A 12,760-nucleotide genomic window follows, 5' to 3' on the forward strand; every position below is an offset into this window, starting at 1 on the left:
ATTCAATGGTGTTCATCCTGATGACAAGAATAAGGGCAAGCTGTGAAGCCATTGCTTTTGACACCTTCAACAATATGTACAAATCGATTGTTAGTCCAGCAACATGTTGTGTGCAGCTTCCGCAATCACACGTACAAGATTGAAAGGCATATTGGATGATACAGAGTACACTGATGGTTGTGATATATACAATTTTTACAGTCTTACTAATATGCGCCATGCTGTGAAGCCACACCAAACAAGAATGACAAACACATTTCGGGAGAATATCCTCACAGTAACACAACATAAACGCAACACAACAAATATCCAGAATCCTTTGCATCCGTGACAGTTCCTGAATATATTTTACACCCCCGCGCCCTGAACCCCGCCCCACCTTACCGACGCACGGGGGTGGCGGGGTTTGCTGCTAGCGGGGTGTATAAAATAGTCAGGTAGTGTCATGGATGCAAAGGATTCTGGATATTTGTTGTGTTGCGTTTATGTTGTGTTATTGTGAGGATGTTCTCCCGAAATGTGTTTGTCATTCTTGTTTGGTGTGGCTTCACAGCGTGGCGCATATTAGTAAGAGTGTTAAAATTGTTTATATCATAACCATTAGTGTACTCTGTGTCACCCAGTATGCCTTGCAGTCGTGTGCATGTGTCTGCGGAAGCCACACACAACATGATGCTGGACTGACAAACAGATCGTGTGTGTTGTAGAAGGCGACAAAGCCAATGACTTCATAGCACGCCCTAATACTTAAGAACTGGGTGACTGCCGGGAGTCATTCTAGAGTATGTTTGCGCCTCCTATTGTCTCCTTCGCTTTGTGACACGGGTCCTAAATGGCACTTTGAATGTTAAAGGATACCGATCCCAGAACCATGTATATCAAATATTTGCGAATGGTTCAACCGCCAGCCGCCCGACTCTAATTAAAATAAATTTTTTCGTCATGTCACCCGCCCGACCCGCAGTTTATCCGCGGACTCCGCGGATGAGACCGCAAACCGCGCATCTCTAGAAGGCGCACTTTGCAACCCAGTGTGAAGCTGCTGGGATGATGATCAGCACCTCCAAATCGGGCGCCATGGTTCTCCGAGGGAAAAGGGTGAACTGCTCTGAGTCTGTTTCGCAATGAGGGAAGAATGAAACTCAGGATTGGTGCAGCATCAGCAGTGATGTCCGAAGCTCTCAATTTACTGGTTAGTCTCCAGTCTTACCCTCTGCTATGGTCCCGAGCTTTGGTTAATCATCCAAACAACAGGTTTGGGAATACAAAAAAATTTTCCTCAGCAAGATGTCCGAGATCTCCCTCAGAGGGTGAGGAACTCGGTCAATCAGGGAGCGACTCAGAGAGGAGCCAGCTGAGGGTGCCCGGGCATCTCCCACAAATGACTCCTGGAAGCCTCCCTGGGGAGGCGTCTAAGGCATGTCCAGCCGAGAGGAGGCCTCCGGGCAGACTGAGGACACGCTGGAGGGACTATGTTTCACAGCTGGCCTGGGAACGCCTCGGTGTTCCCCCGGTAATACTGGAAGAAGTGGCCAGGGACAGGGAGGTCTGGGCATATCTGCTTAAACCGCTGTTCCTGTGACTAGGATGGATAAATACACAAGTTGACTTTTGGTACACTTTTCTTGTTGCATCAATCAAAAGGATGTTTGGGGATGATTATTTTTCAAGATGATATTACATCTTGTCATTGTTAAAAGGGAACATTATCACCAGACCTATGTAAGCGTCAATATATACCTTGATGTTACAGAAAAAAGACCATATGTTTTTTTAACCGATTTCCGAACTCTTAAATGGTGAATTTGGCGATTTAAACGCCTTTCAATTGTTCGCTGTCGGAATGATGACCTTTCACCCGTGATGTCACAACAGGAAGCATTACAGGCACCAAGTCAAATCTGCTCTGTTATTTTCCGTTTTTTCGACTGTTTTCCGGTACCTTGGAGACATCATGCCTCGTCGGTGTGTTGTCGGAGGGTGTAACAAAACGAACAGAGACAGATTCAAGTTGCACCAGTGGCCCAAAGATGCGAAAGTCCCTCGTTTGTTTTGCACGCTGTACTGACAACAGCTATGCTACGACAGAGATGGCAAGAATGTGTGGATATCCTGCGACACTCAAACCAGATGCATTTCCAACTATAAAGTCAACGAAATCACAAAGGTGACTTTTGGTGATGTTATTGACTTATGTGGAGTGTGCTTATCAGACATATTTGGTCACAGCATGACTGCAAGCTAACCGATGCTAACATGCTATTTAGGCTAGCTGTATGTACATATTGCATCATTATGCCTCATTTGTAGCTATATTTGCATCCAGCCTTTCCCTCCACCCACATTTAATGCCAAACAAACACATACCAATCGTTGGTTAGAAGGCGATCGCCGAATTCGTGCGCACTTCCTCCGGTGCCGCTGTCTGTCGTGATATGCCTCAATAGCTTCAGTTTCTTCTTCAATTTTGTTTTCGCTATCTGCCTCCACACTCCAACCATTCGTTTCAATACATGCGTAATCTGTTGAATCGCTTACGGCGCTGAAATCTGAGTCTGAATCCGAGCTACTATGCTATACATTTCTGTGCTATCCGCCATGTTTGTTTCTGGTGGCTTCCCGCAGTGACGTCACAGAACAATAGACGGGTGGATGTAATGACGGTTAAAATCAGGCACTTTGAAGCCGTTTTTCGGGATATTGCGTAATGGGTAACATTTTGAGAAAAACTTCGAAAAATAAAATAATGATTTTTATTGGTTTTAACCCTTTAGAAATTGTGTTAATGTTCCCCTTTAAAAACTTTCCTTGAGGAAAGATACAAAAGGTCAATGTCACGGCCTGAAAATAGTCCGGATCTCAATCCAATTAAAAATCTGTGGTGGAAATAGAAGAAAATGTTCCACGACAAGACTTCAACCTGCAAAGCTGTTCTGATTACAGAACACAAAGTACTGTTTGTCACAAGCTATTTCGCAGGGACTGCAAGCTGTTATAAAAGCCAGAGGTGGTGCAACATAGTACTAGTTGTGTGTTGCAGTGGGCTTTTCCCCCCAATTCATCTTCTACTCCTTGTCCCCTTTGGAATCGCAGGGAGGCTGGAGCTTGTTTTTCCTTGTTTGTTGCCCCCATTATTCCATATTTTTTTCATCCGAATTGAGTGTTACCATATTTTTTTCCCTCTGCTTGATCTAAGTATGAAAATGTTCCTGACTACCACCATTTATATTTTAGTGTTTCTTATAGTCAGAAAGTTGCCATTTGAAATGACTGTAGGGGCTTTGTTGGTAGAGTGGCCGTTTCAGCAACTTGAGGGTTCCAGGTTCAATCCCCACTTCTGCCAACCGTTGTGTCCTTGGGCAAGACACTTTACACACCTGCTCCCAGTGCCATCCACACTGATTTAAATGTAACTTAGAAATCGGGTTTCACTACGTAAAGCGCTTTGAGTCACTAGAGAAAAGCGAAAATTCACTTCACTAGTTTTGTGTCATGTCGGATATATTTTTTTATTTTGCAAAATTAACCAACTGAATGAACATTATGCAAGACTTGGGATTCTTTTTTTCCTATAAAAGCTTAACTGATACTTTTTAAGTATCTTTGCACATTTATGTAACAAATTCAATATGTTTGGCAATTTTAAGGAAATGCAGTCATGGAAACTGATGAGTCACCTTGAGTAAACTGTTTATGTGTGATGCTTGTAAATAAATAAAACACAGCAGGGAGCAAGACATGTGTAGCCTATGGAAAACTTTATTATTAATATTGTTACACAGACTTGGGGCCCAGGCAGTGCTTACAAGTAGCCTCTAAAAGTACAGCATTTCAGTCACATTACATCAAAACATCAGGAACGGCACTTTGTGTACAAACCTTGTAACACTTTTTAAACATGATTCCTCAGGTTGATATGCAATATGAGCTGATATGGTTGTTTGCTTTGCAACCCTACAAACCTTACACTAGTGAAGGCAGTTTAGGGGATGGCGATTGTGCTGGTGATTATGTCGTAACATTGTTTCATTGGAAATGTTTTTTTCTTGTGAGGTGCATAAGAATGATCAAGCTGCTGTAACTTTGACCCGGATGGGATGATTCCCATTGTCATCGAGCTGACCGACACCTGTGCAGAATGTGCACCTCATTTATTGTTAGTGAGCTTTCTTGTACAATCAACCCAACAAATTTACGCTACAAATGATACACAACAATTCAACGTTATAGGTTTATTTTTTTTCTCCATTTTCATATATTTTTATATAAAAAAAGCATCAGTAACTGACATCAGTCAGAAGTTTGGAAAACAAAAAAAAAAAAAATCCACTTTTTGTTTTCTCTCCAACAACTTCCAATGGTACCATCCTTTTGTCATCACCGCCCCGTCTAAACACTTAACTCGCTTACTCCTCCTTCAGAAGAAAAATGCAGTACTTTAATGGTTTTAGTGAACAAAACAAACACTGGTTTCATAAAAAAAAAAAGAAAAGAAAAAAATGCTTTTGCACTAGTTAGGCTTAATAAGCGCAGCTACAACTTTTTGCCTTGCAAATCGGCCACAATCGGAACAAAGGCGGCTCGGGGAGAAGCGGGGAGAAAAAAAAAAAAAAAAAAGTCTGCGCTCACCAAAGAGCACTTTGGAGAAAAACAGAAGAGGTATTTTCTTTACTGGTGGAATTCACAACCTTAAGTGTGACCAGGCAGCTGGGTTAACGCGGAAGACAGCTAGCAGTGTGTGTGAGTGAGTGAGTGTGTGTCAACGTGTGTTGGGGCAAAAAGCACCTGGTTCGACACTTTTTTTTCCTTAATAAGCCAGACAAATAATCAGAAACACTTGTTATCACAATAGCGCTACAGCAGAAGCAAGAAGCAAGAAGTCTCCTTCAAAGTGCCTCGCATTCCTTTTTTGACACATGAACATTTCAAAAGCTACTTTCTCTTTGTCTCTCTCACACACACACACACACACACACACACACACACACACACACACACACACACACACACACACACACACACACACACACACACACACACACACACAGTCAACTCAAAAAGGGCTCAGTGTTCTTTGAGTCACTGCACACACACACACACACACAGAATTAGCTTACACAGACGTTTGGGTTAATGCAGATGGACAGGGACTATGATTGAGGGTTGGGAAAGGTCTTTTGGGTGTGGGGCGATCAATATGACCCCCCTTCCCGCTGAAAACAACTCAGGGGAGCAGCAGCAATGGGGCACACTGCAGCGTCGTTCAGGCACAAGCACGGGGGCCCGTAGGTGAGGCGACCACGTCCTTGAACACGATGTCAAAAAGAAACTACAAACAACGATGACAGTGCAGAATGGTTGTGGTTGCACAGCTTTTTTTTTTCTAGAAGGGTCTTCAGTCAGGTGGAAGAGGATGGTGCATGCTCCAATACTACTTGGGACGCCTGGCAACCAGGCCTCCCTCTGCTGGTCACTTTTGGCACTGCACGCAAAAAAAAAAAAAAAAAAACTGTGCCTGTGACATTTTTCTTTGTTCTGGTCTTCTCAGCATCCATCCATCCAGCAAGTCTCCCTCGCCACAACCTTTTCTTGAAATGTCCCACAATGAGAAATAACATGTAATAAAATCTATATAAAAGACAAAACTAGGACAAAAGCACTTCATGTCATGAAGCGAGTGATGGCTCTCAGAGCGTATAACAGTTCTGCTTGCATTCGCGCTTCCATAAGAAGCAGATTAACGTGGACCTGGGGGAGGGAGGGGTGGGGGGGACAAGAAGCAGGAAGTTAGTGATACTAACCTCATTAAAACGGCACTTTATAACGTTTGATTGGCGAGGAGTGAGGCGCTCACCTTCTCAGAGTGCTGAAACTGCCTCCAGAAGCTCTCATACATTCGTTTGGTGGTCTTCTCAGGACTGCACACCATGGTTTTGATATAGATCTTAAAGCTACGGTCCAACAGCTGGTTGATCTCGCCGTAGTCGTAGTCGTCATACCTGAAGAAGTCAGCCCACGTTAGTGGAGAGGCGGCAGCGGTGCTTCTGACAAATGTTCACGGCGGCGCTCACCTGATGCCGAACATGCAGTGGATGTAGTTCCAGATGGCCCTGCGCAGCATGCTGGTGTCCACGTCCTTGTGCGTTGCCATGGTGTTGTAGGTCAGGTTGTACGCCATTTGGAACTTCTCGTCTAGCATCTGACCCACGTCGGGATACAGCCTGTTCACCAAGGAGAAGCCGTGGTCCTCCCAGCTGTAGTCCTGCAGAAAAAAGCACCAGCCGATATGAGTCACGGTCCAAAACCTCATTTGTTGTGGACTCTACCTGCACTCTGAAGGTGGGCACGTGCTCCCCCCGCCTGGAGAAGTCCTTGTAGCCGTAGCTGAGGTCCTCAAAATGTCGGGAGATGTCCCTGGAGGGCACCCATTCCTCGTCCTCGGCCGTGACCACCAGCATGCTCTCAGTCTTCTCCCGCTCGAAGCGAGTGGCCATCTCCTCCTGGCTGGCCTCCTCGTCGTCACGGCACTCCTGCAGCTGCTTCATGCGCTCCATCAGCACCTCCACCTCGCCGCACACCTCCTGAGCACAGACATGTTCAATGTCATTTTGTCACTGTCATATAAGAAAAAACACAAAGACCCTGAAGGTCTTTTTTAGCCAATCAGAAGCCTTTCAAGAAGAGGCAGAATAAGGTTGGTTTGATGAAGTCAAAGGGAACCAAGTCCAGAGAAAAGGACAAACTTAGAGAATGTCAAGTACATTATAGAAACATTAAATAACATTAAATTGGCAAGTTCAAGGCCCTGTCGTCTTCACTCTATTGTGCTTTTTTTTTTTTTTTTTTAACTATTCTGGGTCTAAATCAAACATTCGGCTACATTAACTAAACAGATCAAAAGGTATTGGCTACTCCATTAGAGCAAACCAATCAGAAGCCTTTCAAGAAGAGGCAGAATAAGAAGGTTGGTTTGATGAAGTCAAAGGGAACCAAGTCCAGAGAAAAGGACAAACTTAGAGGATGTCAAGTACATTATAGAAACATTAGATATGGCAAGTTCAAGGGCCAGTCGTCTTCACTCTATTGTGCTTTTTTTTTTTTTTTTAACTATTCTGGGTCTAAATCAAACATTTGGCTACATTAACTAAACAGATCAAAAGGTATTGGCTACTCCACTAGAGCAAACCAATGAGAGCACACTGTTGTGTAACGTGGTCAGGTAGCATTACTATAATGGATTAAACACAAGTATAACAGTGACTATGTGGTGTTATTTCATGTTTAATCATGTTTATTTAGATGGTCAGAAACAGGTTTTAAGATCTCACTATGAAAATATCTGCTTATCAATAACAATTCCCACAGGGACCAATTACCATGGATAAAAAAAGGTTCACTTTGTGAGATAAGTGATTCCGCTAGCTCTACCTAGTGGCACTCAGGGAACCCAGCTATTTCCCCCCCCAAAATTACAATATAATTATATTCAAGACACATTCAGAATAATTAAAAAAAAATCTAATTCACAAACCAGATATTTGCTGAAATTGAATATAAGTTTTTCACAAAAGTATTATTATATGTCACATCATTCAAGCTAAAAAAAAAATTAAAAATTGGGCAAAAACGGTGGTAGTCGCATAAAAACAATTTTTGAGAGATGTTGAAGCCATGGTTACATATCAAATTAACTTTTTACAAAATCATCTCCCTTAAATTTAGATTGCATATGGGCAAAGAGTCCAAAACTTGCATCAAAAACTGTTTTAAAATCATAGGAGCAGTATTTCTCAAACTATATTATATATATATATATATATATATATATATATATATATATATATCCACATAAAATATACATATAATATATACAGTGGGGCAAAAAAAAAGTATTTAGTCAGCCACCGATTGTGCAAGTTCTCCCACTTAAAATGATGACGGAGGTCTGTAATTTTCATCATAGGTACACTTCAACTGTGAGAGACAGAATGTGTAAAAAAAAAATCCAGGAATTCACATTGTAGGAATTTTAAAGAATTTATTTGTAAATTATAAGTATTTGGTCAACCATTCAAAGCTCTCACTGATGGAAGGAGGTTTTGGCTCAAAATCTCACGATACATGGCCCCATTCATTCTTTCCTTAACACGGATCAATTGTCCTGTCCCCTTAGCAGAAAAACAGCCCCAAAGCATGATGTTTCCAACCCCCTGCTTCACAGTAGGTTTGGTGTTCTTGGGATGCAACTCAGTATTCTTCTTCCTTCAAACACAACGAGTTGAGTTTATACCAAAAAGTTCTATTTTGGTTTCATCTGACGACATGACATTCTCCCAATCCTCTGCTATATCATCCATGTGCTCTCTGGCAAACTTCAGACGGGCCCGGACATACACTGGCTTAAGCAGCGGGACACATCTGGAGCTGCAGGATTTGATTCCCTGTCGGCGTAGTGTGTTACTGATGGTAAGCTTTGTTACTTTGGTCCCAGCTCTCTGCAGGTCATTCACCAGGTCCCCCCGTGTGGTTCTGAGATCTTGCGTGGATGATGTGGTTCTGAGATCTTGCGTGGAGTCCCAGATCGAGGGAGATTATCAGTGGTCTTGTATGTCTTCCATTTTCTGATAATTGCTCCCACAGTTGATTTTTTCACACCAAGCCGCTTGCCTATTGTAGATTCACTCTTCCCAGTCTGGTGCAGGTCTACAATTCTTTTCCTGGTGTCCTTCGACAGCTCTTTGGTCTTGGCCATAGAGGAGTTTGGAGTCTGACTGTTTGAGGCTGTGGACAGGTGTCTTTTATACAGATAACGAGTTCAAGCAGGTTCCATTAATACAGGTAACGAGTGGAGGACAGAAGAGCTTCTTAAAGAAGAAGTACAGGTCTGTGAGAGCCAGAGATCTTCCTTGTTTGAAGTGACCAAATACTTATTTTACACCATAATTTACAAACAAATTCTTTAAAATTCTTACAATGTGAATTCCTGGATTTTTTTCCCACATTCTGTCTCTCACAGTTGAAGTGTACCTATGATGAAAATTACAGACATCTGTCATAATTTTAAGTGGGAGAACTTGCACAATCGGTGGGTGACTAAATACTTTTTTGCCCTGCTGTACATGCATGTACACGCACACAAACACACATTTATACATACACACACATACACATATATATATATATATATATATATATATATATATATATATATATATACATACATACATTAGAAGAGCAGATACAAATTATCTTAAAATCAATTTGTTAAAGGCAGTTAAATGTTAAAAACAGTTCAGTAACAATGTCCCAGTTTAGTAACACAGTGTTACTGTTCAGACTGTGTGTAATGTTACAGTGGCCAAAAATATTAAATGTATTAAATCCTTTGCCTTATTTTTAATGAATACTCAGGCCTACTATGGTGCTACTTGGAGAGCTAAGTTTATATATATATATATATATATATATATATATATATATATATATATATATATATATGCTTTAGACCAGTGGTTCTCAAATGAGGGTACGCGTAACCCTGGGGGTACTTGAAGGTATGCCAAGGGGTACGTGAGATTTTTAAAAAATATTCTAAAAATAGCAACAATTCAAAAATCCTTTATAAATATATTTATTGAATATTACTTCAACAAAATATGAATGTAAGTTCATTAACTCTGAAAAGAAATGCAACAATGCAATATTCAGTGTTGACAGCTAAATTTTGTGTGGACAAGTTCCATAAATTCTGATGTTAAAGATTTCTTTTTTTGTGAGGAAATGTTTAGAATTAAGTTCATGAATCCAGATGGATCTCTATTACAATCCCCAAAGAGGGCACTTCAAGTTGATGATTACTTCTATGTGTAGAAATCTTTATTTATAATTAAATCACTTGTTTATTTTTCAACAAGTTTTTAGTTATTTTTATATCTTTTTTTCCAAATAGTTCAAGAAAGACCACTACAAATGAGCAATAGTTTGCACTGTTATACATTTTAATAAATCAGAAACTAGTGCTGTATTTTACTTCTTTATCTCTTTTTTTCAACCAAAAATGCTTTGCTCTGATTAGGGGGTACTTGATTTAAAAAAAATATTCACAAGGGGTGTTTCACTGAAATTAGGTTGAGAACCACTGCTTTAGACAACACTTGCAAATTTTACATTCAGCTTTTGTATGATAAAATACTTTCGTATTATTCAAGGCTCGAGTCCCGCATTAACTCATGTTTAGGTCACAGAATATAGATATTTGCCCCATAAAGAGGTTAAATTATCCATAGAGGCAATACAAATAAAAAAAAAATAATTTTTTCACTCACCTGGCTGCTAAGATGACTGTCGTGATGATTTCCGTGGTTGTTGCCGTTGGCGATGTCGCACACGCAGTACTGGCTGAGGGAGGGGGGTCTGAAGGTGTGGCCGCCGTCACAGTGGATCTCTGGCATGATGCCGCAGCCAAAGGTGAAGGAGGCCAGGGAGTGGTAATGTGTGAGGAGGACCACGGCGTGGATGAGTTCCGCCAGGGACCAGCTGTGCTCCTCTGCCTTCAGGAGACCCTAAGAGAGCAGGGAAGTTCAAAATGTGACACTCAAGCAGGTAAGAATGTACATTTTTTAAAGCTCCCCTTCAGCCGACCTTCAGTTTAACACCCCGAGCCATTAGGCCAGCTGTTACACAAGAAGACTTTAACACCTCGCCGGCCAGACGCCAGCCATTTTCTCACCTCGATGTGCTCCTTGGTGAGCAGCCAAGGACGATGAGCCAGGATTTTGTTGATCTCGCCGAGCTGCTGCAGCTTCTGCGGGGCTTCGTTTAACCCGTTGAGCCACTTGGGGTCCCCGCCAACTTGGAGGAAGTCGTTCACATGCAGGTTGACCAAGTAGGAGCACTGGTGTCTCGCCGCCGCCTGGAGAGATGAAGAGAACATGGAGGTCAAACGGTCTCGAAGAGGGCGAGTAAGATGAAAGGCTGGGGCCGCACCATGATGCCGATGTAGTGGCGGTAGTGCAGCGACAGCGGCCCGTCCATCTGCAGCAGGTAGTGCTGCGTCCGGAGGAAGCTCTCCAGGTACTGAGGGTGGAATCCCATCACCAAGGAGATGTTGTCAAGGCGACCGAGGGCTGCGAACGCATCCTCAAATATTGACTGTGTCCTGGTGTCCACTTTACTGACTCCGAGAATCTTTAGTGGAAGGAAATAAAAAAACTACATATGACAAGAATTTCAGTTTTTTATTTTTTTTTATTTTTTTTTACATTAATGGCATGAATGTACCTCTTTTTCAGGGATAAATCTGCTAGGTCCGTTCCCGAGAGGCCTGGGGATACGCACTCCCAGATCCTGCAAGACAAAAAACAGGACAAATTTGAGTATCTCTCTAAAGCATCAATTGTACAAAATTTCCAGAAATAAATTTTCTAATTCCACCATCCCATCTAATGCAAGGTGCATTTGCATGAGAAGGTCCAGTTGGGACCAAAATGTTAAAAAATATAACATTAGGATTTGTTTTTCTTCCATTACTTCCGGACATGCCGTGATTAAACAACTGGAAATATGTGATGTATCACAATTTAATTATATTGTATGCATGTTCAAAATTCCACAATCCCCTCTAATGCAATGTGAACTTTTATGAGAGGGGCCAATTGGGATCAAAAGGTTAAAAAAAAATAGCTGGCTAAAAGGTTAAAAATTAAGATTTCAACCATAACACAAAATAGAACTGTTTTATGACCAAGGCATGATTAATTTCAGGTAATAGTCTACTTTCCATTAATTACTTAGTGTCTCCAATTGTAAATGGGTTATACTAGTATAGCGCTTTTCTACCTTCATGGTACTCAAAGCGCTTTGACACTATTTCCACACTCACCAATTCACACACACATTCACACACTGATGGCGGGAGCTGCAAGACCCTAACCCTGACGGATCAGGAGCAGGGGTGAAGTGTCTTGCTCAAGGACACAAAGGACGTGACTAGGTTGGTAGAAGCCGGGGATCGAACCAGGAACCCTCAGGTTGCTGGCACGGCCACTCTCCCAACCGCACCACGCCGTCCCCCCAATGACTTGGATTTGTTTTTCAAATTCCATGATCCCCTCGTAATACAAGGTGCACTTTTATGAGAGGGGCCAGTTGGGACCCAAAAGTTAAAAAAATAGTAGACTCAACGGTTAAAAATGAAGATTTTGCCATTATACAAAATAAAACTGCTTTATGACCAAGGCATGATTCATTTCAGGTAATAATCACCTTTCCATTTATTATGTGTAGTGTCTTTAATTGTATGACACTTGACTAGGATTAGTTTTTCTTCAATTATTCCCTCTTAATGCATGGTGCACTTTTATGAAAGGGGTTGTTTGGGGTAAAACGTGTAACTTCGTTTTTTTAAAAGGGGTTAAGGAAAGAACCTCTAAATCTGGGGTCGGTAACCTTTCTGACTGAGAGAGCCATGTAGGCCAAATATTTTAAAATGTATTTCCGTGAGAGCCATATAAAATTTTTTAACACTGAATACAACTAAATGCGTGCATTTTTAAGTAAAACCAACATTTTTGGAGTATAATAAGTCTCTTATTCTTTTTTTAATAACATCGTTATTCTGAAGCTAACCAATAAGAAATAAAATACTTCTTACCATTAATGCGAACTCTTTAGAACGTTATTTTTAACACTGTGATTACCAGCGGAATTATTCATTACTTATCGTGTTAAGCAATGTCAGCTAAGATTTACCGGAGAGCCA

General features: G+C 41.5%; 1 protein-coding gene across 4 annotated transcripts in view; it reads right to left on the minus strand.

The window, feature by feature from the left end:
* Positions 1-3,739: 3,739 nt before the first annotated feature.
* The window catches only part of sesn1 (sestrin 1), a 157,242-nt gene continuing 148,221 nt past the window's right edge, over positions 3,740-12,760 (minus strand). For 2 of the 4 annotated variants that reach the window (XM_061900496.1, XM_061900499.1), the window contains 8 exons: positions 11,281-11,346; positions 10,987-11,187; positions 10,730-10,912; positions 10,326-10,562; positions 6,327-6,581; positions 6,072-6,262; positions 5,855-5,999; positions 3,740-5,748 (listed from right to left, as the gene is read on the minus strand). In XM_061900496.1, coding sequence (XP_061756480.1) covers positions 5,662-5,748; positions 5,855-5,999; positions 6,072-6,262; positions 6,327-6,581; positions 10,326-10,562; positions 10,730-10,912; positions 10,987-11,187; positions 11,281-11,346 — 1,365 coding nt within the window. In that variant the 3' untranslated portion in view covers positions 3,740-5,661. Of the gene's footprint in view, positions 5,749-5,854; positions 6,000-6,071; positions 6,263-6,326; positions 6,582-10,325; positions 10,563-10,729; positions 10,913-10,986; positions 11,212-11,280; positions 11,347-12,760 lie in introns of all 4 variants that reach the window. The other 2 variants (XM_061900495.1, XM_061900498.1) reach the window with 1 other exon arrangement.

Source organism: Nerophis ophidion, linkage group LG05, assembly GCF_033978795.1.
Source record: "Nerophis ophidion isolate RoL-2023_Sa linkage group LG05, RoL_Noph_v1.0, whole genome shotgun sequence".
NCBI classification, from domain to species: domain Eukaryota; kingdom Metazoa; phylum Chordata; class Actinopteri; order Syngnathiformes; family Syngnathidae; genus Nerophis; species Nerophis ophidion.